General features: G+C 47.5%; 1 protein-coding gene across 2 annotated transcripts in view; it reads left to right on the plus strand.

Annotated features, from left to right (window-relative positions):
• Nucleotides 1–26,782, plus strand: part of COQ8A (coenzyme Q8A) — a 46,147-nt gene that overhangs the window by 17,082 nt on the left and 2,283 nt on the right. For both annotated transcript variants that reach the window (XM_055725385.1, XM_005433998.4), the window contains exons 5-13: nt 7,950–8,024; nt 14,441–14,563; nt 18,560–18,645; nt 19,729–19,869; nt 21,083–21,164; nt 22,503–22,596; nt 23,337–23,478; nt 25,333–25,440; nt 26,179–26,244. In XM_055725385.1, the coding sequence (XP_055581360.1) occupies nt 7,950–8,024; nt 14,441–14,563; nt 18,560–18,645; nt 19,729–19,869; nt 21,083–21,164; nt 22,503–22,596; nt 23,337–23,478; nt 25,333–25,440; nt 26,179–26,244 (917 nt within the window). The remainder of the gene's footprint in view (nt 1–7,949; nt 8,025–14,440; nt 14,564–18,559; nt 18,646–19,728; nt 19,870–21,082; nt 21,165–22,502; nt 22,597–23,336; nt 23,479–25,332; nt 25,441–26,178; nt 26,245–26,782) is intronic.

Consider the following 26,782-nt stretch of genomic DNA (forward strand, 5'->3'; position numbering starts at 1 on the left):
TGCTGCTTCTCAAAAGTGGTTTAATATAAAACATATCCTTTCGGTACCGAGTCTTGAGGGTGGGGAGGTGATAATAGTCAAGGTTTGGTTTACTTAGCTACTGTTTATAAACCATTTTCTCCCAGGAAGGACATAAAGTCTGAGTTTGTAAGATCAAGCTAGCTGAAACCTATGTGAATTTTATTTGCAGAATGGGACTTGCTATGTTAAAAAGCAGCTAAATACTGTCAGTGATTTTAACAGATGGTACTTTCCTAATGTCTTGCATCCAAAGCCATCAAGGACTTAACATGTTCCTGAGAAAAAGGAAACCATCACGGTATTGCAGGTGGAAAAGATGATCATAGCTAGTCTTACTTAGCTATCATTAGATCAGTAGTCTCTGGGTTTTGTTGGGTTTTTTTTTGGGGGGGGTGGGGTGGGTATTTTTGTGGGATTTTTTTTGTGACTGAGCTTTTGAGATGATATAGTCTGCCTAGGTTGTGAGCGGTCTCTCCCAAGTAGTGTGTTAGGCCCTTGTAGTTCTTGTGATTCTCTTCCACAAAATTTGATAGAGAAGCACATGTACAAAGTGGACATCGTTGTGTTACAGATCCTAGAAGAAAGAAAAATAGCCTGTCAACTGTAATTCAGATCAACTAGCATATTAAAAAACCCCAATTATTCTTCCTCTGTGTGTCTCTTTGTTAGGGTAATATGCACACTAGGAAGAGTTGGGGGCAGGGACTGATTCTATGCAGTGCAGGAATAAACAGCAAGTGAGTTTTGTAATAACAAGGTTTTAATGCTGGTCAGATCTCTTTAACTCTGTAGTCCATTGCAGGCATTCTGGCTTCTCAGCATGCTTAGTATTCCTCAAAGGGAAGCAGGATTTGTGATCTGTTTTTTTGGAGTAACAAGGCATCACTTTACAACTCACTTGACTACTTTGTTTTTAAGGTCTAGTAGCATACAGGTCTTTGCTCTAATCTAGCCTTGATTTTTATGGAAAGTGTCACAGCACTTTCAGCTGTCATCTTTCAAATTTATCTGTGGCTGTTCACTGACAGCTGGTGGATGTGAAGTAGCAGATGACCAAATTTGCTGTGAACTTTGAGTTCTAGTGCTGTTGCTGTACACTCCGGTTTTTCTCACCTAAGGCTGTTGCATGAAGAAAGGCTGACTCATGCTTTGAGGGGAAATATAACTCGCTACCTGTCTTCTCCTAACCTCAGGTTAAAAAACAAAATGGTGCCAAACCAAAACCACGAAGGGAGAGTAAGAAAGAAAGAGACTGTTTATGTAGCATCCCCAGTCATATCTGTCATCTATTTTTTGGTCTTGCCCTTCTCTGCCAGTTGATTCTTTTACATGACTGAAATAGCTGGCAAGACAGAACTCTTGCTTTCAGACTGCTTTTGGGGGGGACATTGTGTTGCAAAAACAGCATTCAGGTTCTCTGGTCTCTGCGAGCTCTTGCTAGCATTCACTGCTTATCTTTCCCTCTGAATTATTCCTTGCAACAGCAAGGAGGAATAGTATTGTTAGTAGGCTAGCTAACAAACAATGGCCTATAGGTAGGTTTTTTCCAGTTTAAGAAATCCCTTGGTGATATTTTGGTTGGCTGGATAATGCTTGAAGAAGGTTTCTGAGGGTGTGGTGAGTCTGAAGTAGTGTGGGCAACCCCACATGGGAAGGACTACCTGTAAGGAACACTTCTTAATGGTCAGAACTTGATCAGTTATTTAAAACGAGATTTTAAACAGCCTCTAGAACTGCATGGAAGGAGGCTCCATTTGTAACAAGGAGCAGCTCCTGCTTGCTGTTTGCTCCAAGTTTCCGGTGGTGTTTTTTTAACCTGCACTTGACCTTCAGTGCAATTACGAAACCCCATCAGCTAATTCTAGTGTGACTTTTCCTGACTGGCTCTTCTCTGAGAAATGTTCTTTTTAAATTGCACCTTTATGAAACATTTTAAATGCTTAAACCTAAGCATTAGGTGATAGCAAGAGCTGTGGTGTCACCGTTCACTTTTACCCATTTTTGATTCCTCTGATGTTGTTGGTGAGCTTTGGCTTACGGTTGACTCTTTTCCTCTTAGCTTGTGAGCTGGGGAAGGTAGTACTTGTGTGCCTCTCCCAGCCTCTTGCTGTCCTCGATGTCAGCCCTCTCCGGCTATTATTCTCAAGAGTGATGCCTGCAAGTTGAAGAGTGAGACTGGTTAAGGGAGTCTCCTGAGGGCATAGGAGGCAGTTTCCAGCTGAGATGAGAATTCATTTTTGTGTTCCTAAGATCAACCCGGCTTAATGTGTGGGGTTTTTTATTTTAAGAAGGCAAGATAAGCTTGAAGTAAACTGTTCGAAAGCGCAGTGGTAGGTGAGTTGGAAGTTCCCTGTGCCTGCACAGTATATGTTCTCTTGTGCGTTTTCTCATCTTGCCTTTTTAATGGAAGTCAGAAGCAAGGTGTAGGATGATTCAGTGAGAGTCTGCGATTACATTATTGGCTTTTGGGAGCACCTGCTGTGGGATGATGGTTAACAGCTGGAAGGAGCCCTTCTGCAGGGATGCCACTGTTAACCTGTAGAATAGTAGTGACCCAGTGCTGTCCTTGTTTCCTAGGACATTCAAAAGATCAGAATTAAATAGGGGATAGCAGGAGTGGTGGTGGTGTGTGATTATTTCCTGCCCTACTAGCTGCCTCTTTGCATTGCCTTGAAGATAATTAAGGGCAGGAGGCTGCTCTGTATCCCTGAGGGGGTGTAGCTTAGACCATAAGGTTTTTTGTACATGACTTGTTTCACGTGTGCTTTGGGATGCCATATTCAGTTGAAGACCCCAGGACATTATTGTGGGAAATATAGTGGTTGAGGTGGATTCTTCCCCTACCTCCTCCACACCAGTCAAACTAGCATTTGACCCTGACTTTAGTTGGAGGGATAAAAACCACTTATTTATTTCCATGTTAGAACAACATCATTTAGACTTGGAGAAAATGGAAAGATGCTGAGTGGGTCAAAAGCAGAGCTCATGTAAAACTATTCCTGGGGTTCAGATAGTTGAATTCCCGTGCTATTGGCATGGTCCCATTCACACTTGAATCATTCTTGAATTGGTAAAACAGATTTTTCTGCAGTTTTTTGTTCCGTGCTTGTTTTGTTGCCTGATGGGTCATCAGGTCCACCCACACAGTTCTTGATCTTTTCTTTATTTCCATTCTCCCTTCATTGCATCATTTGACTTTTCTAAGCAGTTTGTCTCCCTTATCTTACTGGTTTATAAGTTAATTATTTTAATTATATAATGAGATCACTTTGCAATAAATAAAATTCAGGAAGCTTGCAGTGAAATCTAGATTGAATGTGATTGTAGCAATTTTGCAGGAAAAAAGACTGTCCTTTTGATGTATGTTATTAAAGTATGTACAGGACAGACAACCACAGGATTCAGGTTGTCACGTGACGAGTGTGGCTTTCTTCTGATGGGCATTTAACGCTCAGGGAGCTAGTGGAAGTCAATGCACAACTGTCTGCAGCTTGCAACATGTTCTGCAGGGTGCTTGTTGTGTTTGACGTGACTGAAACCAGTGCACAGGCTGTTCCAGGGGAGACGCCTACCCACCCCTGGGCTGGCAGGTTGAGCAGAGTGATAACAGCCCATTCGGTCTCTGTTTTGTTGTGTCAGTTGCTGAGCAAGAGGATTCTTCCTGAACAAAATGGATTCCAGATAGTCTTTTGATGGGTTTGGTTTGAAGTGCAAGGGGTGCTGGAGATGCCTGGAAAATGTCTGAAGAGGTACTCTGCTGGTATGAAACCAAGTGGCATTTTCCAGGCTGGAAATAATCTGTCTGCATAAAGTGAAAAATGCAGGATGTGACTTTCTAGTCGTGCTTGGGCATTTTTATTTTCGAAAGTGCTGAACTGTGGCTGTTCAGTGATGCTGAAAGTTGTCCCAAAATGAATTTTGGAGGCAATACTCATCTTGCGGACAAGGAAAATGAAGGACATCAGGAGTGACTTTTGTAAGGTCAGTAGACTAGAGGGGGAGAGTGCTTTTCCACAGCCATGCAGGGTCTTTGGAGCAATGACTTGTCTGGCTGGTGAGGTGAATGGCTGGCAGCGTGTGGCGGGTTGACCTTGGCTGTCAGCTAAGCCCAGTGCAGCTGCTCACTTGTTTCCTCCCACAGCAGGACAGAATAGGAAGAGCAAAGGTGAGAAAATTTGGGAGTTGAGATGAAGACAGTTTTAATAGGTGAAGCAAAGCACCAGGAGGAATTCATTCACTACTGCCTGTTGGCAGGCAGATGTCCGGCCATGTCCTGGGAAGCAGGGCCTCAGCATCTGTAGCAGTTACTTGGGGAGGCAAGCACCATAATGCCAGATGTCCCCCTCCTTCATCCTCCTTTCTCCAAGTTTTTACTGCTGTGCATGACATTCTATGGCACAGATATCCCTTTGGTCAATTTGGGTCATCTGTCCTGGCTGTGTCCCTTCCCAGCCTTTTCCCCACACCTAGCCTGCGCATTGCAGAGGCAGAGTAGGCAAAAGAAAAAACCGTGACGCTGTGCAAACACTTTCCAGTAACAGCTGAAACATTGGTGTGTTATCAACACTTTGAGTCCCAAATCCGACACACAGCATGATACCGGCTGCAATGAAAAAATTAACTCCTGTCTCAGCCAGACCCATGCACAACATTACTTGTGTTCCAACAGTACATGCCTAGACCACTGCCTTTCACATGGGTGGGTGTGTAAAAGAGGCCTGGAAAACAAATCTGGTGGCATTTCAGGAAATGAGTGTTGTGGCTTTGAACCCTTCTGTCTAGTACTTGTGTTCTGAACCCTGGAGTATTAGTCTGATTTGTAAGATGAGGAAAAGTCAAGTTTTTGTCTTGTGAGCTGTTTGTGCCCCAAATGCTACAGTGAATGAAGTTCAGGTTGGTAAAGGAGACAGTAATACGTTCCTGAAGTTCAGGGGCAGACAGATCCCTACTACTGATGTTAGTGGATGGAGGAATTTAGGCTGTTACTAAATTGACTAATTTCAGGGTTCTGATGATAACTCTTCAATACAAAGGAATGAAATGAGCATCTGAGACTTCTGGAAAGTGGCAGCTTTTTCCAAGCCCTAGATGTTCAGGGAAAAGGCCAAGTTTTGGCATGGCTTCAATGAGAAACACAATACAACTTCGCATTCTTACTTCTTTCTTAGTGATAGAAGGTTACATGTACAACTGACTTCATTTTTTGCAGGCTTGACAGCTAAGAGGCAGCAGACACTCCAGATGCACTTGACCCTGCGCGGTCCTGAGAGTATTTTGCATGCTACTGCTACCACGTTTAGAGCAGGGCTGCATCTGCCCAGAGGTGTTTCCAGGTAGTTACTGAAGGCTTGAGGCAGGAATTCTGTATTGCATTTTTGTGTAATGCCCTGAGCTAAACATCCTGCTGTGCACTGCGATTATAGTTTGAAAGTGCTTGAAGCCTTTGTTCAAACTTCAGGTCTTTAAACCTTACCAGCTGTTTAACTGTGAACTTGTTCATGTCTGGCTTTAATGTATTTGGACTGAAATTCATTTTCTAGCAAATTGGACAGTGGAGCAGTTGAGCAAATTCTAAGAGCACATATTGTAAGAGCAGCTCTTTTCCAGTGTAGTTTACAATATGGTTTACTTCAGATGCCTAACTGTGTATGGCCATGAGAGGGGAGGTGTGACACGCATTTGTTAAGAGTCTGATCTTGCCTACACTGATGTAAAGCATGAGCTGCATTGCTCCAGTTTATTCTGGAAGACAGGATAGAATCTGGTTCCTAGTCTTTTGCTTGCTTTTGAAGTGGTTTGTGTCTTAATGATGAAGAGAGATTAGAAACTTCATTTTACTTTAGCTGCCGGCAGTAAATCTCAATAGTGAACATAAAGCCTTTAGAAGGAGATGCAATATTTAATTTGGAACCAACTACTGCTGGCACAGTTCAGTCTAGCTCTGATAATAACCAAGCTCATTTGTGATGGGGAGCATCACTTTGGAGGTGGTGAAAGTGGGATCAAGGCCAACAGAAGTGCTGTGAGTGGTATTCAGTCTAGAAAAAATCACATTTTGTTAGTGAGGTCTGTCTTCATTGGCTTCCTCTCCGGCTTGGTACTTTCTGCTCCAAGTTACTGACTTGCCGTGTGGGATCTGATTGGAGGTGACTGTGTATCAGCGTTTTAATAGATATTGTTTATGCTGTTTGAAGTCTAGGGATATTTCTATCACTTTGTTCAGCTAATAAAATCTCTGGATATCTGGTGCAAAAGAATGGCTCGGTGGTTGTGCATGGCTTGGCATTATTGAAGGATCTGCACAAGTTAGCTAGTAACAGTGTGCTTTCTTAGGCTTAAATCTGGCATTTCAGTGCTGTACCTCCATAGCAGAACTTGCAGAAAATACGGAAAACCTAAAACCACAGACCCAATGAAACACAAAAAACTATTTCAGGGCTTTTTAATCTAAGCATTATAATGTTAAAATCATGGCATCCTGTGAAAGTTACATATTTTTTTGTCCATTTCTGTATGCTTTTATACATTCATGTGCAATGGAGAATGAAAGGTTGTTGAACAGTTAAATGGCATGGGAGCCTGGAAGCAGCCCTTGCGCTGGATTCTTTGGCCCAGTGTGTAGTCTGCAAGACTGCAGAAACAGACATACTGTGCAAGCTTCAAATTCTTATCGTTAGAGGTGGGCTCACAATTACCTGGTAGGAGAGAGAGAAAATATCAATGCAAGATGAGGTTCAACTTGTTTGTGCCCAGCCTTCCTCACTTGAGACCACAAAATAATGTGGATGCCTTTCTTCCTGCACACATGAGCAAAATGCGGTGTGCTGGTCACCTATGCTCCTTCGTTGTGCTGACTCTGTCTCCTGGTTGTTTTACCTGGGAAGATGGCCACTAGTGCCTCAAGGAGGCCTCGGGGCACTCGAAAACATGCACACCCAGTCCTGTTAGCAGTGTGGGAGTAAGGCATGGCAGAGATGGGAAGGAGCACCAGCAGTTCTGGCTGCCCATGTCATTTATTATGCAGAAAAATAAATATTTTGAAATTGGGAAGGCAGCGAGACCTTTGGTAGCATGGATTACTGCATGCCTAGATCTGTATCTCATTTAATCTTCTGTGGCTTGTTCAGGTTAGTAGAGGCAGATAACACTGCTTTTGTAGTTGTAGTTTAATCTGTGGCTGTGAGACAACACCCTAGAATTCAGTGCTTGCAAGGGTGATAGCGCATGTGGAGTGCTTGTGTTTGGTCTCAGGGTCTCACTGTTGCTGTGCTGGGTTACTCCCCAGCACAGATCCTTGGAATTGTGGGTTTTACAACACTACTTGCATAAGGTGGGCCTCAGGAAAAAATGTTTCTGTTCATCGTAGTGAATGAGCATATGAAAGTCAAAGACAGCTGATGAGCACAAATAAATGTGAGTGCTCGGACAGTAGGGTCACAGAGCCTTTAAGTCTACTGGTAATGGCTTTATCTAACTACAGTTTTGCTCCCCCCTTTTGTGGTGGCACGGTGGGCGGTGAGGGAGATTCTGTTCTTTCCTGAGAATTGTGCTTTGAGAACCATGTTTGTGAGATTATTATTTTTTTCTTCCCTTCTTCTAAACTCCACAATTTAAGCCTACAGCAGGACCTCAGCCAGAGCACAGAGCTCTGAGTAGCACTTGTTGACATTTTTATATGTAAAAGCTGGACATCCCGGACTGGCCCAGCCTGTGACACCTGGCTGGTATGCTGGGCTGAAGAAGTACAGGAGAAAACTGTTCAGTGTCGAACTTGAAGATGACTCCACTGTAAAAGCTAGGATGTTTAATCGAGCTGTTTTGCTGCTGTGTATTTGACCATGTGGCTTAAGATTAATTACAAAAAATACCTCTGTACGTGGCTCAGAAGGTTTTTTTCCATTCTGACCTTGGTCTTTTTCTTCTTAAAGGATTAGCTGTTGGTCTTGGCATTGGGGCGTTGGCAGAAGTTGCAAAGAAGAGCCTTAGACCTGAGGACCGCAATGGTAAGCCCTTTCTGCATCCTTATTCTTTCCCCGCTGCCCTCCGCGGCCCCCCGCCCCCCAGATGCAGTTTACCTGCATTTGCAAGATTTTATTCTTTTGAAAGCCGAGACAGTGAGGCAGGCAGAGTAACAGGGGGATGTGGGTAGTTCTTTTATTTTTAATATAATCCTTCCCTACCTCTAGACTCTTCTCCCATCTGCATATGTGGTGAGGCTGTGAGGTACTTGGAGGTCAGAGGTATGTGTGAAAGAATGGGTTTATGCCTGCAGAACTTGAACAGCCTGCTTTCCCACACCACCCCTGAGTCTGAATACTATCCCTGTGCCCATTCCTGGATTGTCTTGGCCTCACAATTTTTTTTTTAAACTGTTCAGTGAAACAATGTAGTTCTATCAGTACAGAAACTATATATGAGCCTGTAAGTCCGAAAACTTCTAGTGGTCGCTGTCTGTTTGAAATTTAAGGATATTCTGCCTAGGAGGAACTTGGAGGATGGCTGCTTTCTTAAGAGAGACAAAACACTTCATGTACAAGTTTAAATGGCAGCTTTCTACTTCCAGTATCTGTATTTTGATACCTTCTAAAGGATTCTCCTAACAGGTCAAAAGGCTGTGCTGTGCAAATCAACTTGATCCTGTTTTCTTCCCAGCTTGTTTGAAGCTGGAGGTAAAATGTTCCGGAGTTGTACCTGGCCATGTCATGGTGGCTTTCTTCTAAGCTTATGTGTTGGTGTAATATGGTGGTACTGAATGGTTGTTTGTGGGTGAATGGTTTAGGGTGTAGAAAGTACGTGGTGTTCTTTCCTAGGAAATGTGAGATTGCTCTGAAGCTTATGGCTCCTTTCACCTGTTTCTTATCCAGGAACAGCTTTGGTGGGATACTGCAAAACAAAGTTCTTTGTTAGAGCTGCTGCAGGCTGTTTGGGCTTCCGCTCATCCCTCTGGTTTCGCTAGTGTGTGTGTTTAGGTTATTTCCAGTGGCTGGAGGGAACTGATGAAAGGATTAAATGCTTAAAGCTAGAAGTAAAAATGAAGTCAGGTTGTTCCGGGGTTCAGAAGCACTGCTTTGAGATGACAACTGCTCCTTGTAATTTTACCCTGTGGCCAGTAGTATTGTACTACAAGGCCAGTTTGTGTCTTCCCCCTGGTATTCTTCGGGGGTGGGGGAAGAATGGAGACTGAGATAATATGAACCTCTACTCCAGGAGGTGCTGGAGTGGCTGAAAATTAGTAGAAATATGGAGGGGGGAGACCCTAAGAAAAAAAACCAAACCAAACCCCAACACTTCAGCAGATGAAATGCATCGCCTGTGGTAGGGGGGCAGGGCTGTGGCAGGGCTTGTGTGCCAGGCCGGGCACTGCTTGTTAACACTTGCACCTCTGTGTTCCCTGTACAGCTAGGCAGCGTGGAGTAGCCCAGCAGAGAAAAAGGATCCTTGGCAAATACTTGTTGTTTCTCTCCATGTCCTGAGGTGTTTGAGGCTGGGTGGGCTTCTTTGATTTCAAAGCGTGCATTCAGGCAACCGTGGCCTGTCCTGCAGCGAATCCTTGAAGGCTTTTGCTTTCAGTGCTTGCGATGTTTCCAACAGGTACGAACCACCTGTCAAGCTGATGATTTGCTTTGAACAGAGGAGGAATTGCACAACTGTTGGTATTTCTCTGCTTGCCAGATTATTTTTGAGTTGGGCACACCCCAAAGTGAAAACAAGAGCTTGCAGAGCTATGAAATTTGCGGGAATAGCATGAGCTTTGTTTCTCTTCCTTACAGCATGAGAAAGGATTGTTTGTTTATTTTTTTTCTTTAGAGGGCAACAGACACTTTTTCCTTGCAATAAAGCAATTGCACCTTTAGAGGCTTTATTTTTTCTTGCTCGGGGAAACTATTATTTTCCATTGTAACTAGGTGCCAGAAGCCTGCTCTACACTCTGAATCATGCTTTGAGAAGAGTAATTTTCTTGAACAAACCCTGATTAAAGAATAAGGCAACGAGAACCACTGACTTCAGTGCTAGGCAAGGGAGTTGGAAAATGACCTGGCTTGTATTTTTAGCTGTCTTGCTTTAATTCTTGTTTTCCCTCTTGCTGTCAGGTGTGCCTAAATAAGAGCTTGGAGCACTGGTTACGCTGTAAAGGAGAAGGGTAGTGGGACTGAGAATGGATCAAGAGCAGCAAGTAAAGTACTGAGGTGAAGCAGAAGTAAAAGACTGTTTCAGCCCTCGTACTGTGTTGGAGCTTCTCATGCCAAGGGCACAAGAAAGTCTCTGGGTGACTCAGCTACAGCTTCTAGCTAGTGGGGTTTGGATGCGAGTGCTCTCCATGGGCCCTGCTCCTGCACAGGTGCATGACAGAGGATATGCACACAGCTTTGAGTCCAAGATCCCATTTTCTTACTGTTCTTCTGGCAGTACCAGCCTTAGATGTTCTTGGGGGGAAAACTTGACATAGGTACCTCTACCTTTTAGAAACACCTCTGCACCCCTTTCATGATTTCAGCATTTTTGTCCAAGTTTTCTGGCTGCCAGTACCGTAAGCTCAGGCGAAGACCTGTCCCTGTTAGGAATGATATATTGTCCTGTTCTCTGGAAGCTGGTAGAGGATGTCTTTACTCTCCCCACTGCTGCAATATTAATAGTAACTTCTTGGCACTTCAGACTTAAACAAGTGGGGGGTGTATATGCCCAAAGGCATGCCTAAGAATTTCACGCTCTCACTGGCATTCAGGAGTGACAAGAAAGAGCCTTCTCACGGTTCTCTTCCTCTTGGCTAGTCAGTACAAATGAAAGTGTCTTCACCTTTAAAATGGAGCTAAGAACACTGGTCCTCTAGTCACAAAAGTGCAAGCCAGAAACTCCTGAGCTACAAGTGGTTCTAGCAGCAGACTTGTACTTCTTTCCAATACTGTTATCAAACAGAGGGACCACAAATACCTGCTCTCCTGCGCGTTCTCTAGCAGCTGTGCTAGTGCTGATCTGTCTTTTCCTGCTCAGTTTCCCCATCCTAGTTTAGTAGTAGGCATAGTTTTTGTTTGGTGTGTTTTTCAGGGCTTGAGGGCTTAATGCTGCCCTCTAAGTTCTTTAATAAATGGTTTGGCTAATCATTTAATTTTATTTTTTTAAGGAAGATGGCTGTACTTGATTTCCAATGGGAATTTTCTTGGTAGGCTGATGTAGCTAATTAAAAACAACCTCCTCAGTCACTGGTGACCTTGATGGCAGTCTCGGTATTTAGATACACACTCAGTGCAAGGCTGACACAGGGTAGGAATGCGAGGGTAGAATAAATTTCCAGGAATAAAACCGAGAGAGTGCCCAGATAAATAGCTGCCATTACTAACAAAGAGCCTCTGGGTTCAAGGTCAACTTTGTAACTTATTAATGACCTGTACTAGGCTGTTCTGCTAGGCACCGTGCAACTGCCAGGCTGGGCAGAGCCCGGGAGGGCTGGCAGCTGGCCTAGGTTTGAATGTAGAGTTGTTTTCTTATTAAAAAAATAATTATGCAATCTCCTTGAGTTGTCAGCCCTAAGTGCTTAGGCTATGTTCTTGAGTCTTCCGTTGCCCCAAAGTTTTTGTGGCAGATAGTCTGAAAAACAAATCTACAGGAAGTCCAGTGGCTAGTTCTGCACTTGACAGTAGCAAGAGTGGAAAAGCAGTGATACAGCTGTGAGATGCATGCAGATTTGGAAGTGTTCACACTGATTCTGGATTTGGAAAGGAAAACGTGGATCGAGCACTCCTGAGGGCATCTGCCTGCTGCCTCTGCTGTGGAAGAGGTGACAGGCTCCAGGCACGGTGGGCTTGGCTTCCGTGGGCAGCATGCCAGGAGAAGAGGATAAGGAGTCCCTGTGTTTGACTCTTTTTCTCTGATAGGGTTTGTCGGCTTCTGGAGGTGACGTTAATCATTAACTAACTCCTTTAACTTGCTGCAGACTCAATGGAGGATGTTTTTGTGTGCAGGTGGTGTGAAGGAAGGTAAGGCTGTGACTTGGTACTTTCCCTAGCTCCTGTGTGTCTGATGGAGCTCACACAAGGAATTACTTGCTTCACCATTGCTAAAGACAGAGATTTCCTGATGGGACAGTTGAGGTGGGATCATTGAGAGCCAGAGCTCTTAGATGTCTCCAAGCATTCCACTCTCCAGAGCCAGCTTTTCAAGTGGGCAAAGCCAGGTCCTTCTGCCCTGGGAAGCTCTAGCTGTTCAGTCTCTGGGGCTCCTTACATCTACGACCCAGAGCAAAATGTGCTCTGAGGATTGCTGCCTGTGGTGCCAATGATGTCTTCTGGGCTGTTCCTGCTACTCTGCATCCTGCTCTCCAGTTGTCCTGTGTACTCCATCCTGGTATTTTCATTTCTCTCTCCTTTTCATGTGCATTCTTTAAGACAAAGATTTGTACAGGTAACTGTCCCACGTGCAGTACCACCTTGCTGCTTTCCCACAAAACAGGGGAAAGGAAACAGGGGAGCTGAAGGACGGAGGAGGGCATGGCTTGGCACCTTTGTGTGCTGCCAGTGGAGTTCAGTGGTATCACTTCTCTAGGAAAAGCTTTGTAAGCAAGCCAGCTGCTTGCAGGGGCTGAAGGGTGTCTGTCAGATCAGTAACCTGCTTAACACCTCAAGAAAGCAGTACCAAGTTGTGTGAGCTACCAGAGTTTAGGTGGCTGCTACTTCAGTCTGTCTTGGTTCTTTCTCCTGTCCCTCGAGCAGTCTCAGCTCCCTCTGTGCACCTTCCTGAGAGCTAGCTGTGGGCAGAGAGGATCTCTTGCTGCTGTGGTCACTACATGACACACCAGTAGTTTCCATCTGCCTGAGATTTTCAGGGCTGTTGCAGCCGCTGTGCCTTTTTGGGCCCTGCTTGTTCTGTGCGGGGGCTTCAGCTGTTTTTTCCTTAGTACCCTTTCCTCTGAAGCGTTGGGGAAAAAATGATGTAGCTACGAGATCAGCATATTAGCTGTGGGCCCTGCAGCCTGGCTGTAAGACGTGACCTTCCTCCTGCTTGGCTCTCCGTCAGTAGGAGCTGGTCTGCAGCCCCAAGAGAAGTGGTTGGCGGGTGCCTGCCTGCCCCCTCTGTCCCAGCTGTGCTGGGCATTGCCCTGGAGATGGAGTTTGGGGTTGCTTCTCCCAGAGGAGAGATTCCACAAAATGGAATCAGGGTCTCCTTCCCTTTCACTTAAAAAAACAAAAGTGGAGGGGAAATGTTTCTTATGCCATATAAAAACCACAGTGTACACTTGGAACTGTGGCACTGGTGTGTAGATGGCTGCAGTGGCCACTTGGTGAGCCTGCCAGGCATCAGTCTTTACCATTCTGTGGTGTGTGTATGTATGTTCTGGGCCTTGTTCTGTGCGAGCTGATGTTTGCATGACTGCAGGTGGGAGTAAGGGCAGAAGGGTTTGGCTTCCTCTGTGCAATGGCTACATCGAGGTGTTCTTCTGTCTGAAGGCAGCACCTCTCTCTGTAGCAAGCTGCCCAGAAGAACATGCTGTGAAACACCATGTATGTGTGGGTATGTAAGAGGGGGGAAAGGCTGGCAATCTTGACAACAGGAATTAATTTCCCCATCAGCACAATTGTCCGAGGAGAGCATGGTATCACAGATGAGAGCTCCTGCTGGGCTTCTGTGAGGACTGTCTCCAGCCTCCCTGGATCTGACTAGCTTGATCCTCACGGATTACAAATCTGCTGCTTTTTCAAAATGCTGTATGTAGCTATGGTGTTTTGGGGTCTTGGTGTTAGGAGGGTTTGTTTTGCCTGTGCATCGGGAGACAGTAAATTTCAGTTTGATTAGAAAAAGTTCTGGTGGACTTGGAGATGTGAAGGCTGTGTCTGCTCTCTACAAATTTCTAGCGCTCACTCTGGATGTGCAATTGCACAGCAGTGTGTATTTGCACATGGACGTGTTTCAGGCAAGAATCGTTTGGTATAAGAAAAGAGGTTTGGCATTGGTGCGAATCTCTGCTTCCATCCTGAGAAGTGCCAGCACGTTCTCTGTCTATGCCAGTGTGCTGTCAAGGCTTTTGACAATTCCCCCTTGCTGTGGCTCATGCCTACTGCTCTTTCTACTGCTGCCTGTGGTGTGGGACGTGGGAGACCTTTAGGTAGTGTTTTAGCCTGAGCTGCCTGGTGCAGTGAGTTCAAGCACCAACATCTGCTCAGGATCCTGGACAGTTTGCATAGCAGCACAGACATTCATGGAGGCTGTGACTTGCTGCTGTTGGCCCTCAAGCCAGCAATGTCAAAGTTGTCACGAGTGTACAGCTTCAGTCCGTGCCCCTGGGTTGTAGTGTAGGCGCTGTGTGTAGTCCCAGTTTGATTTATCTAGGGATGGGCAGATCTCCTGTTGAATGCGGGCTAACACAACGAAGTGAGCTTGCTGGGGTAAGGGCGTTCTTCACCCGTATGCTTTCTCTCCTTGCCCTCAGGAAAGAAGGCAGTGATGGATTCTAGCCCATTCCTGTCGGAGGCCAATGCAGAGAGAATCGTGAGAACCTTGTGCAAGGTCCGGGGAGCGGCACTGAAGCTGGGACAGATGTTAAGCATTCAAGGTAAGTGGTCCTCGACTGTCCTTAGTTAACGCTGCCAGGTGGGACATTTGATTTCTTGTGGTCCATAGTCAGCTGCCTGGAATCAGTTAGTGTCAAATGAATGTGGAGAAACTAGACAAGTGGCTTTCTTGTGTGAGAGCAACGATGGAGATAAGTTTGATTCAGTTCAGTCTAATCCCACTATGACATAAGTAGATGTGTGCGCTGTATGTCCCTATTGTGTCAGGCACATAACTGAAATTGGTTGAAAATAAGGGGACGCTGTGAATCCTAATGCCTGTGTTCAGAGCAGTTGTTGAGAAGCAGAGCTATATCACACTCTACATGCAGGTGTCCTGCTAGAAAGGAGGAGGATGATGACAAGAACATGATCCTGTTCTCTGTTTACTAAAGTGGTCAAGGTTATACCCTCTCCCATTATAGCAACCTGTCTGTAGTTTACATGCTGCTTTGGTGCTGAAGTCTCGCTGGAAAGGGCAGTACAGCTGGTAATCTTATCATGTATAAACTGCTTGGTTTTATCTTGAGGAGACTTCAAACTGGTATGTGCTTCGTTGGGTTCTGAAGTCAGTGATCACAGGTGAAGGCATGAGTGACATCAGTGTCTGCAACTGAACTGTTAGATTACTCCTGCAAGATAGCAGGTGTGCTGAATTCAAACCTTATCTGGACCTGTCCACTCTTCCTTCCTGCCCAACTTGATAGGGAAGGAAAGAACCAGCCAAAAATAGCTGTTACACTTGTCTGGAAATAACTTTCAAGATGTCACTGAAACTGAGTCAGTGTCTGAGTGTTTGAAGTACTTGGCTTGCTTGGCTTGTGCTTCTACTTGAATTTTTGTAGGTGTTGAGTGATGAGGCTGGATCCAGCATTGTATTAAATAACTTGGGCTAGCCAATACAGCAAGACTGGCTCTCTGGAGCCAGGAGCCCTGATTGTGGCATTTCATTATTCTTTGTTGGCTAATCACTTCTTTTAGGTGTGTGCCAGGCTAATGGCAATGTTAATGACGGTAGGTGGGAGGCAGCAGCTGCCATCCTTTCTCACCCTCTAGAAGCTGCAGGTGCCAAAGGCTGATGGTTCACAGCGTAGATCCAGGAGGAGCTCTTGTACTCCTTGCTTTCTGTGGCCAGTGCCTCTGGTATCTTGGGGGGAGTGAGCCATGCCTGGGAACTGTCTCTGAAGTTAATTTGGCTACTGTAGGTGGGGATTAATTTTAAATTCTTAGGACACTATTAACTTGCACCTGATGTGTGCCCAGAGCCTCAGCACGGCTGCCTGAGGCTTGAATGTGAGTGAAGAGGGAATAGCTGTGAAAGGCCAGCTCTGAGGAGCAGAAATGCTCTGGGTTTTTGTCGCTTGCCTGCTGTCTCCTAATGTTACTGAGCTCTGGCAGGAGTGTCAAACACTTGCCGACTGACTTCATGTTGGTGTCAGAAACATACAAGTCTTTAGCGACCTCAGTGGTGCTGCCCAGCCCTCATTTGACTCTTGTGACGAGTGCGTGGTGTGCTGCAATGCCTGGCGAGAACACAGGCCCCTGTTAATCTTGCTGAGGGACAGCTGTGGTGAAATAAGTTAGACACTTCCAACAGTGTGGAGTATCTGCTGCTTGGGCTGGCTATTCGGACAGGAGGGTTTCACGCAGTTCCTGCCGCTTCACAGGCTTCTCTGTGGCCTGGTGAGTTCAAATCGCTGCCGCTGTTAACAGCGATGTGTGCTTATTGAGCATTGAGGCGCTCTGTTGCCGTGTCCACATGCAGCTGAGCACCTGTGAGCTAAAGCACCCAGAAGTTACAAAGCAGTGTCCTTAAAAACCCTGGAGGACATGGATTTGTGAGGGACCCACGTCCCTGAAGGTCATGCACAGAAAGGATGCCAAGGGCCCCAAAATCATTTTGTGTTCCGGTGTGTGTGCTCTGGAAGATGTTGCAACTGTATTTGCCAGTTGAGTGCCCTGCCTTGCCTCTTGCTTCGTGCTTTGTTCTGGTAAGGCCTCAAAGATGTATAACTTTATTCATCAGCACGTTGTGAGCCTTGTTTTGTTAGCGTTGCCTCTGCAGCATGGCTGACTTTTACCATTGCTGCTGAGTTTCTGTACAGTCAGTCTGACTTGCAGGTTTCTTGGCTATTTGGTGTTGCACTCGTGAACAAAGCGGCGGTCACGCAGCCACAGTTAAGAATGCCCCGTCAGGCTAAAAGCTGAAATACATTGTGAGTTCTTTGGATGTCAGCAATAAGCAAAATAACAGCAGTTGATCCTAAACGCCTGTGGCAGACCCTGATACCTTGACACAGATGGCTTCTGGGAGCAGGAGTCCCTTCTAGGGAGGTCCGTTCCCCTGCACAGTCATCCTAGGAGGTGCAGGTTATGTTACAGCATGATGGTTAATACTTTCACGTACCCCTGAGAATATTTTTTTATGACATTGAGGGTTAACAGTGATACACCATCGATGATACAGCAGAAGTTTCTTTCAGCATTTGGCACACGCACACAAATGCGATGGTTAGCCTTCTTGCAGGGTTAGAACATCACAACGGCAGTTTTACTCGCTGTTCTTGCAAAGCCTGTTAATCTCTGACAGCATGGGGGCTCCTCTTCAAAATCCCTGTTGATGCCACAGTGGGGTTTTGCTAGTACCTTTAAATGTTGCTCGTGGCTTTGGTGGGAATGCTGTGTGTCACTGTCACGCCTCTGCATTATGTATCTCTTTCTCGCTGTTGCTTTCCACCCCTCTTCCCAGGACAGTGCTTCTAAGGTAGCCATTTTTGTTTCCTGGGATAGACTTTGTTGTACATGCATCTGTAAATGCAGAGGAATAATAGATTTTTATTTGAATGTCACAAGCGCATGTGCAGGTTGAATTCTCAGGATTGAGGGTGGCAGCCTGGACTTTCCCAGTGTTGGGAGAACAGCAGATAAATGTAATTCCTTCGTAATCCTTTATGAAATGAAAAGTTTGCCAGAACTGGTGCCTTTTCTCTGAGCTGTTGCAGGAGCCTTCACTCAAAGGAGAGGACTGATCTTTCAAAATGCCCCTGCTCCTCCTCTTCCTTATAAGTGTAAATATTTGCTTGCTAAATCCTTCTGACTTGTAAAAGAACTTCGGGCTCAGCTGTGGTCTTCTCTGCCCACTTGTAGTTGCTTTGCATTTGGGGAGTTGTTTATGGCAGCAGATGCTGAATCTCGATTTCTCTGAGTTCAGTACTTGTGCAAGTGGTGTTTTCCATTGCACAGCTTTCTAGAGAAGCTGCTGCCCCTTCAAATGAACTGGATTAAACCATGCAATGAACCCTGGGGGTGCTGGGGTGGCTTTCCAGAGGTTTCCTTCTGTGTCCTGAGTTTCCATGACATAATGGCATCTCCTAGAGCTGAATCTGTACCACTGTCAGCAAGAAGGTGAGCTGGCGGATGGCAGAGGCTTGTGCAGAGCGCTGTCGTCTTGGGTTTGTGCAACCTGCCATCACACCAAAAAGCCCCCGTGCTGTGTGAGCTGCTGCTGCTCTCGGCAGCGCTGCTGGACAAAGCCAGGGGACACTGACAACTGATGCTTGCTTCCAAAACGTAAAAAGTTTCTCAGCATGCTTTCTAGCATACTCATACTTTGGCCTTCCCTTGGTAACTGGGAAGGGGGTGCACAGAAACTTTCTCCTGCTGCAGCTGGAGGGTAGCTTAGGAGACGTTGGGTAATGTGCAGGTTTTTTGCGAGAGTGAAAAGGAAGGAGGAGCTTTTTCCCTTTATTTTGCTACTTGTGCACAGGACTTATGCTTGGCTCATTTCTAAAGGTGTGATGCCTTAGGAGGTGCACCTCAGGTGCTGCTTCTGGGAATGGAGAGTTTTTGAACTAGAATTATTTCCAGAACCTTCACTGAGGTGTGCCTGGGGGCAGGACAACCTGGCTTGTCTGAATGCAGGTGCATGTTGCTTTCTGTGCTGAGGAACTGGAGAATGCAATGCCTGCACTAATTGCTGCGTGCTTTTCCCTTGGCAGATGATGCCTTTATCAACCCCCATCTCCAGAGGATTTTTGAACGCGTCCGTCAGAGTGCTGACTTCATGCCAATAAAGCAGATGATGGTGAGGATTATTCCTTCCTGCTTATCAGGGGAGGGGGGGACAATAACAGAATAAATCTCACCTGTGACATACCCTAGTAAGGGAGGTGGATGGGGATTTTAAAGAGTATTCTGTTAATAAGGTTGCAGACTTTCAGTTGTGGGTAACAACTGATTCCTTCTGTCATGTGCTGCCTCTTCTCTCCAAAACAATGAAGCTCAGCTCTAAGCAGGGGGAAAATGTGGGGTATTTCTTACGTCCCAAGACTATGCTGATGGAACAGGATGTTGCATACAAATATGATGGGTTCTTGTTGACTGTAGCCTCCTCTTCTGTTTCCTCTCTTGTCTTTCTCATGGGTGTTAAGTCAGTGTCTAGAAGCATGTATATCCCATTTGAGAAACAGATGTAGAAGACTTATTCTGATGGAAAATTAATAGCAGCTTTGTCCTTTTTTTTGTTCAATCTATCCCACCATCAAGAAGAGCCAGAATGGAACAAATAAGATTGCTTTCTCCAATATACATGTTCTATCTTTCTCTCTACTTCCCTCTGTAAATTAAGATGTGAAGGTGATGCAAAAGGAATTGCCGGCACTACTTGTCTTCTGAAAGACACTGAACAGAGCCAGAACTTAAATACGGCAGTCTGGCAATGTAGCAAAAAAGCTGTTAAAGCAGGCTGTGATGTTTAATTATCAATATTGCCTTAGAGAGACACTCTTGGGCGCCTGGATTGCTTCTGTTCAGCTTGGCAGCATGATGAAAGAGAGGAAATATCTAACTCCTTGCTCACTTTTTGGAAGATAACAAGTGGCAACAAAAAGGGGACTGTTGTATTGCTAAGGCAGTGGCATTTGTGCTCAAGACTTGTCCTTCAGGCTGGAGCAACAGAGCCTCATGCAGATCTATCGGCAGTTGTTTAGCGCTGTGGGAGCACTGCTGGCTGGGCCACTCCTCGTGATGGTGTGCAATGATGAGGGAGGGAGGACAATCTAGAAAGCTGCTATAGGCTGTGCGAGTCACCTTAGAGGAACACAGTTTCCAATAGTGAAAATCTTAAATCTTTGCTTCCCGTACCCTGATGATTTCTGTTTATTTGTAGAAAACTCTGAACAATGATCTTGGCCCCAACTGGAGGGATAAATTGGAGTTCTTTGAAGAACGTCCCTTTGCTGCTGCTTCAATTGGTCAAGTTCACCTGGCACGCTTGAAAAATGGGAAAGAAGTTGCCATGAAAATCCAGGTGAGCGTTACAGACCAGCCTTGTCTCTTGCTTTTGCCCCACAGAAGGGCAGAGGAGCTTTATAAGTAAGTTTACTGCTAGGTAGATAAGAAACATTTTATTTGGGTCCAGCAGTATCTTACCTAGTGCAAGCAGAGGGGAAAGACAAAAATGGTTTTGCAACTTGAGCCAGTCTCTGACTTGAGAAGAGTGGGAGACATCTCATAGTGTATCATCACAGCGTGGAGATGGGGGGGGGGGGGGATGGGACTGCTTGTACTTCTAGGGCTGTATGCAAGGGTCCTACCTGCTCCGTAGGTCAGTCCTATCTCTGGGATGTGCACATGCCCCTTTTTGGCCACAGCCCAAAGGTTAAAGAAGTTGAAAGTGACATGCAGGCACTGACTGTTGAGCAGTGGCAGTCTGACAATGGGGGAGGGTATGCACCAGCTCACAATAAAGCGGTCAGAAACTTCACGCAGGTATTTATAACAGAATTAAGCTCTAGAGCTGAAACTCCTTTTACAGCGTGGTTTATAATCCGAAGGAGTGAGGTCCCTTGCTGACTGAGCAGGATCCCCAGGCAAAGCCGGTCATTTAGTGGTTTTTTTATAAAGTGAGGAGACTGTAGAAACAGTATAGATGGGTACTGGTGTCGTAATCTCAAACAATTGGTGTCCAAAGTACTTTCTGAAGTTAGGCAAAGGTAACAGCAATGCAGAGTTCACCCTGTGGCATCAGCACACATTCTGCTTCGTGGCAGTTTAGGCTGGTCCCCTTCTTAAAGACAAGATGAGAACAAAAGGAGGCACCTTTGCTAGGACTGGGCTGGTCCCTCACTGCTTGCCCTGTGTACAAAACACTCTGGGGCTCTCAGTGGCATGCGCTTTCAGATGTGGTACAGAAATGACTGACTGCCATAACTGTTGTGGGATTTCTGTGTCTGAGAACCTTTCATGTGTTGGAAGAGTCCCTGTCAGAGGATCTGAACAAGCTAAGATGTAGCTCCATGCAACCAGAGTGGCCTGTCTCTGTCTCCTGTTTTAGGTGCTAGGCTTTAAATAAACTTTCAGAGGATGGGTGTGTGGCTCTGTTATGCCCTTGGTTCATTGTCAGGTTGTGGGTGGCTGTGTTGGGGGCATCGGTGAAACTTGAGCTGAAAGGTGGTTTTATCTTGCTGTGTTCAACTGGGTCATCTAGCCTCAACCCTGCCCTCTCCCATTATGTCCTGCAGTACCCTGGAGTCGCCCAGAGCATCAACAGTGATGTTAACAACCTGATGACTGTCCTGAGCATGAGCAATGTCCTCCCTGAAGGTAAGAAGGCAGAGGCCTTTGGCAGGCCCTGTGTTCTCGCTGGCCCGTGTTGAGTTCTGCCAGCCCCTTTCCAGCAGCACGCTGCATGCTTCTCTCCATAGATGGGAGTGAGGAAACAGCGAAAAGGACTTACGAATTGCTAAGTCTGCCCAGAAGATGTCCTGCAGAAAGTGGGGGAGACTGGATGTGGGCAAGCAGTACAGGGCCAACTTGGGGCGCCACGTTCTGCTCCCCTCTCCTGCTGCAGAGCTGTTACTGCCTTTGCTAGGCACGTGCCTGCTCCAGCGTCCGCTCTGGGGTGGGAAGTGCACCTGTGTGTGTTTTTCCTGGCCATGTATACGCATGCACTTGTCTCTGGGCGCCCTTTACAGCAAGGGACCCAGGAGGACTCTTGGCAAAGTATAAAGTGCCTGGGTGTCCTCGCTTTTGATGGCTTTCTAAGTGTGAAGTGTGGGCAGTGCTCAGGCTAGGCAGTCTTGCTTTGTTCCTGTTGTTTTCTGGTACGTTTGGCAGAATTCATCCTTCTCCATGTTTCCTGTAGCCCTCAATGCCTGCTATTCTCTGCTCTTCCCAGTCAGAGTTGTGGAGAGGTGGAGAACTGTCAGACTTAGAGCTTGCTCAGTGTCCCAGCACACGGATAAGTCCCTTTTCCCAAAGGGAATGCAGTACTGACTGCTCCTTTTTCTAAATACCTGCCTGCAGCAGCTGTAAATCTTAGTGGGACTGTACAGATACTGTTTTAAATCTGGCTGGGTGCTGACAGCGTCTGGGATGTGCTCTGGTGGCTGGGCAGGGCCCTGCAGGGGCTGCTGCAGTCCCAGCTGTATCTGGCCTGAGCAGCAGATCAGTTTTTCAGCTCGAAGGCTGCACTTGGCAACTCAGACCCTGGCTATGTGCTGCTGCAGCTCACTGTCTTAGTCGTGCTGACTGTTCCTGCCTGGTAGGCAGATGCGGTTTGGAGCGTTTTTTTTGCTGCCTTTGCTCAGGCTAGTGTTTGGGTGCTTCTGCTCCTTGGTGTGTGTCTCTGTGCAGTCGTGCTAATACCGGGAATGGACAGCCTGGGCTGTGGGCTGGGAGCTGTGGGAAGTCGGAGCCCTGCTGCATGAGAACAGCCTGGATGTACCTTGATTTAAGAGCAGCTGCATCGCCTTGGCCTGGGGTTACCCACAGAACCTGTGTCTAGTTGGAAATAACGTTTTGGCTCTCTGGGGCCTCTTGTACTCTTCAGCTCAGAGTTGGCTGCTTGGCAGGTGCTCCTCAGCTGTAGCTCTGAAAAGCTTAGCCCGAGGGTGTCCTTTTTTTCTAAGCCTACACTCTTCTCTGCTGTCTGACTTTCAGGTTTGTTCCCTGAGCATTTGATAGAAGTCCTGAGCAGAGAGCTGGCCCTGGAGTGCGACTACCAGAGAGAGGCTGCCTGTGCAAGGAAATTCCAGTATGTTCACACCATTGCCTTCAACCCCTCCCATGTGTGTGTGTGAAACTCGGGAGAGGTTGATTGACTTGGGGACAGTGGGGAGATGAATGCCGTGTACCGCAGGGGAAAGGGGGTGTGTTTGCAGCCTGAGCAGTCCTCTGGAATTGCTTACCTTGTCTCAGCCAGGCATGTTCTCGGGCAGCTGAGGCACGACAGCAGTAGCGTACCCTCTCCCCTCCAGCGCAGGCCGCTCTGTCTTGCTGCATGTGAAGCTGCTGCAGTAACTCCCGAGGCCAGGTCGCAGCACTGTTCCGTGTGGTTTGCTGGAGCGACAGGGTCCAGATTGGTTTTGTATTCAAGCTGGATGAGGGAGAGCTACTGGAGGCTGGGTGCCCCTCCTGTCCCTCCGCAGAACTGCCCTTACGGCATTGTTCCCCTTGGAAAAGGCCTTTCTTCCATGTGTGTAGTCTGGCCCTGAACTGAAGTGGGGTGAGCAGAAGAGCCCAGTGCCCCTTGATGCACCAGCCTGGAGCCCACCTGGGATCCCTGCTTTGGCAGGAGATGTGACCTCAGGAACTGGCAGCAGCTCTTGAGTCACTGGTGCAGTTTCTGGTGACTTGATCCCTACTGTAAGTGCTGAGGAAAATGACTCCTGGCAGCCTCAGCCTGGGTGTTGGGAGAGGGGTGTAAAGGGGTTGTGTGCTGTGGAGGGGCCCAGCTGCCCTTGGGGCTCCTAACCTATTTCTCCTTTACCCTAGGGAGCTGCTGAAAGACCACCCCTTCTTCTATATCCCAAGAGTAGTGGATGAGCTGTGCAGCAAGCATGTCCTGACCACGGAGCTGGTGTCTGGCTTCCCCTTGGATCAAGCTTTAGGGCTGAGCCAGGAGATTCGAAATGAGGTACTGGGGGGTGGGTCTTCCATCTCCCCTCACTCAGAGCAGCGTGCTTGGCCTGCCTGGTGACTGCTAGGCGAGGGATGCTTTGTAGAAGGGCAAACTCTGAGTGGTGCAAAGCAGGGCTGGAGTCGGGGACTGTCTAGAGCCTCCCGGAAGATCTCTGTTTAGGGAATTTGTCAGTGCTGTTGGAGTCTCCCCAGGCTGGTCTAGGCCTTGCAGGCGCCAGCATTCAGCAGGGAGGGGTTGGAGAGGGTGAGTGGCAAGGGCGGCTGAAGGGGAGGTAGCCTGGCTGCCTAACTCCTAGACACCCTGTTTCCAGGGCAGGATTTGGGAGGGATTGTCAGCTGCGGGAGAGGGGTCTTGTTGTGCAGCTGCCTTTTTGGGCGGGAGTGCAGAATCGGTGTCGGTGCAAGCCGTTGGGTGTCATCTCCTCCTGGGGGAATGACCTGTGCTGCACAGGGCTGCTGGAAAAGTACCTGTGGGTAAACAGGAGGGGGGATGTGGGGGTGGGTAGATGGTGGTGCTGAATATAGCAAGGGAATGGAGTGCTGTGGTGGGACAAGCAGCTGTTCTAGTAGCAGAAATAACTGTCCTGGTATTTGGATAATTTTTTGTGTGTGTGTGTCTTGGTGTGAGCTGTCAGCTGTTAGCAGGTCACTGGGGAAGAGGGCAGAGTGTTCCTCTAGATAAACAGATGTCAGCGTCAGACACTGGACTTGAAGCTATGCCAGACCCGGCTGCCTGTGACCCCTCAGCTGCCTGTTCTTAGGGCTTGTCCCCTGTGATGAGCTGCTGTATCATCAGGGCTGCCTTTTAAAAGGCTGTGAGGTGGGGTGGTGCTGCAGGAGCAGCCCTTCTTTCCTATAAGGCACTGGCCTGGCTGACCCACAGCCGCCTGACCCAAACGGCAGTGTCCTACAGCAGGGTCTGGTGATGTTTCACTCTGCTTTGCAGAAGCTGGAGAGGGGTAGCGAGGCTGGCAGTTCTGCTGAACAGGCTCCAGCTTACCTATCCTCACAGAAGAGCTCTGCTGTAACATGGAACTCGGCAGCGGGCTCTTCGGGGACTGCTGCTCTTGCTTCCCCATGCCTGTCGGTCCCAAGGTGTGGGTCTGCTGATCATCCCTCGGGAAGGGTCAGTGCTGAGCCCAGGGGAAGAGGTGGCTGAGGAGTATGTGGTAGGTGTGTGTATCCAGTGAAGACCCCTTTTAGTAACGGTTTGGTTCTAGCTCTGTATGTTTGGCAGCTTTTACAAACATACACTCTTTAGCTTCTTTGGGCCTTTAACTTGAAATGCCCTGGAAACCCCATCTTATTTCCCTGAGCTGCATTGGCTCCACTTGGCCAAGGTCCCGTAGGATTTTCTACCAGGGTAGGCTGTAATGCTCTAATGGCCTTCCCTACCTCTGCTTCTGGATCCCTCTTTGCACTGTGAAGATGTTCCTTTGCTTTCAAAGCAACAACCAAGTGTGTAGTCAAAGCTGGGAAGGCGAAAGGCAGGACCAGGATGCAGGAACGCGTGTAGCTGGATGACCTCTGGAGCCTGCTGGTCTCAGCTGCTGATCCAGGGTAGCAGCCTCCCCGGAGGCACATCCAGGGGCTGGCAGGAACTAGCTCAGGCTGGTGTAGAACTTGCATGGCATCTGCCCTGTCTGCTAAGGATGTCCCATGGCAGGTGTGGGGCTGGGAGTTGCCGAGAGGTGCTCCCTTGCCTCTTCAGGAGTTTTGCAGCATGGAGCAGGTAGTTTCTGCCAGCATGGTGATGCGTTCCCTGTTTGCTAATGCCTGCTGTAAATTACACGTGTGAATAGGGTTTCCTGCCCTCCTGACTTGCTGCTTTCTCTCCTTGCTTTTCAAGATCTGTCACAACATTCTGGTCCTGTGTCTGCGGGAGCTGTTTGAGTTCAGATACATGCAGACTGACCCAAACTGGTCAAACTTCTTCTACGACCCACAGTTGCACAAGGTAAGTCCAACTAGCTGCTATTCTGTTGGCTTTCACCAACTTTTGGTTACTCCCCACTCACAGTTTAATAAGCCCTTACCGAGATTCTCTCAGATTCTTGTCCTTGGGCAGGTAGGACAGCAAAACCTGTCCCTTTGCCACTTGTCCTCCCTTGGTCCGAGTAGGTGAGCAGGGCTCCTGTAATGGTGGCTGGCTGCCTGTCTTTGGCCTTAGATCCAGTCACAGCTACTTCCTGAGCCTCGGGGTCTGTTTTGAAGCTGGTCTGCAGGAAGTTTTAGCTGGCAGTGCTCTACCAGGGCACACCTGACCAAGGACTCTTGAGTTGAATGTTCTTGCGCTGTGCTGAAGATAAGGTAGCAATTGCAAATGTCCTGCTTGTTGGTTTGGCTGCTTGCTTGTGCCATGCAGGTCAAATGGAGCCGCTGTTCATCCCTGAGGTCTGTGGTAGAAAGTGCTGGGCAAAAGTTCTGTGCTGCTCTGTCCCTGTACCAAAACCCTGAGCAGAGTTTACCAGCTGAGCAGGCGTGACAGCGTGAGCACAGGCCGTGCCTCGTCTGCCGTGTACTAGTGCAAATGTTTGTGCTGCTGTTGGGGAATAAAGAGGCTGGGGGGAAGCTGAGCTGCAGTGGAAAGGCTCTCCCCCCAGCTGAGCTCCCTGAAGGCATCAGGAACATTCTTAAGGTCAGGCTGTAGTGGAGTGGTTGACACTGTCATACAAATGGGTCTGTCCATTGCTAGGTGGCCCTGCTGGACTTCGGAGCAACACGAGGGTTTGATGAGAAGTTCACAGATGTCTACATTGAGGTGAGTCCTGGAGTGCTACACCTGGGGGTCTTAAGAAAATTTGCAAAATTATGCTTATGTCCTAGCTGTATCACTTGGGTGCGGAGGGAAGCAGGGCTGGAGGCAAGAGAGACTTCTCTGTCCCTTGCCATAGCCTTCTGCATGTGGCCTGCCAGCCTCTGGCTATCCCAGTTTGGGTGTTCAAATTGCATGACAAACATGGAGAACTGTCATGTTGCTTACTAGGGGACTCGGGCAGCAGAGCATGTCAGAGCACTCGGAATTCAGGGATTCCTCTGTGAGGGTATGCAGGAATTGCTTGTCCCTGCCCCTTCCTGGGAGTTCTAGCTTGCTTAGACTGATAAACCTGGTCACAAGTGCGTTCTGTGATCACCGTATCCCGCACTTGATAAGCTGAGCTGCAGGGGCAGGCAGCCATCACCCAAAGCATCTCGTGGTTGGCTTTACTCTTTCCTTGGGGGAGGGGCTGATTGATTTGTGAAGCTTTTTTGATGCCCCTTACATTCTCTGGGCTATGTGTAGCCCTACTGGGAAGAGC

The sequence above is a fragment of the Falco cherrug genome, chromosome 13 (assembly GCF_023634085.1).
Source record: "Falco cherrug isolate bFalChe1 chromosome 13, bFalChe1.pri, whole genome shotgun sequence".
Taxonomy (NCBI): domain Eukaryota; kingdom Metazoa; phylum Chordata; class Aves; order Falconiformes; family Falconidae; genus Falco; species Falco cherrug.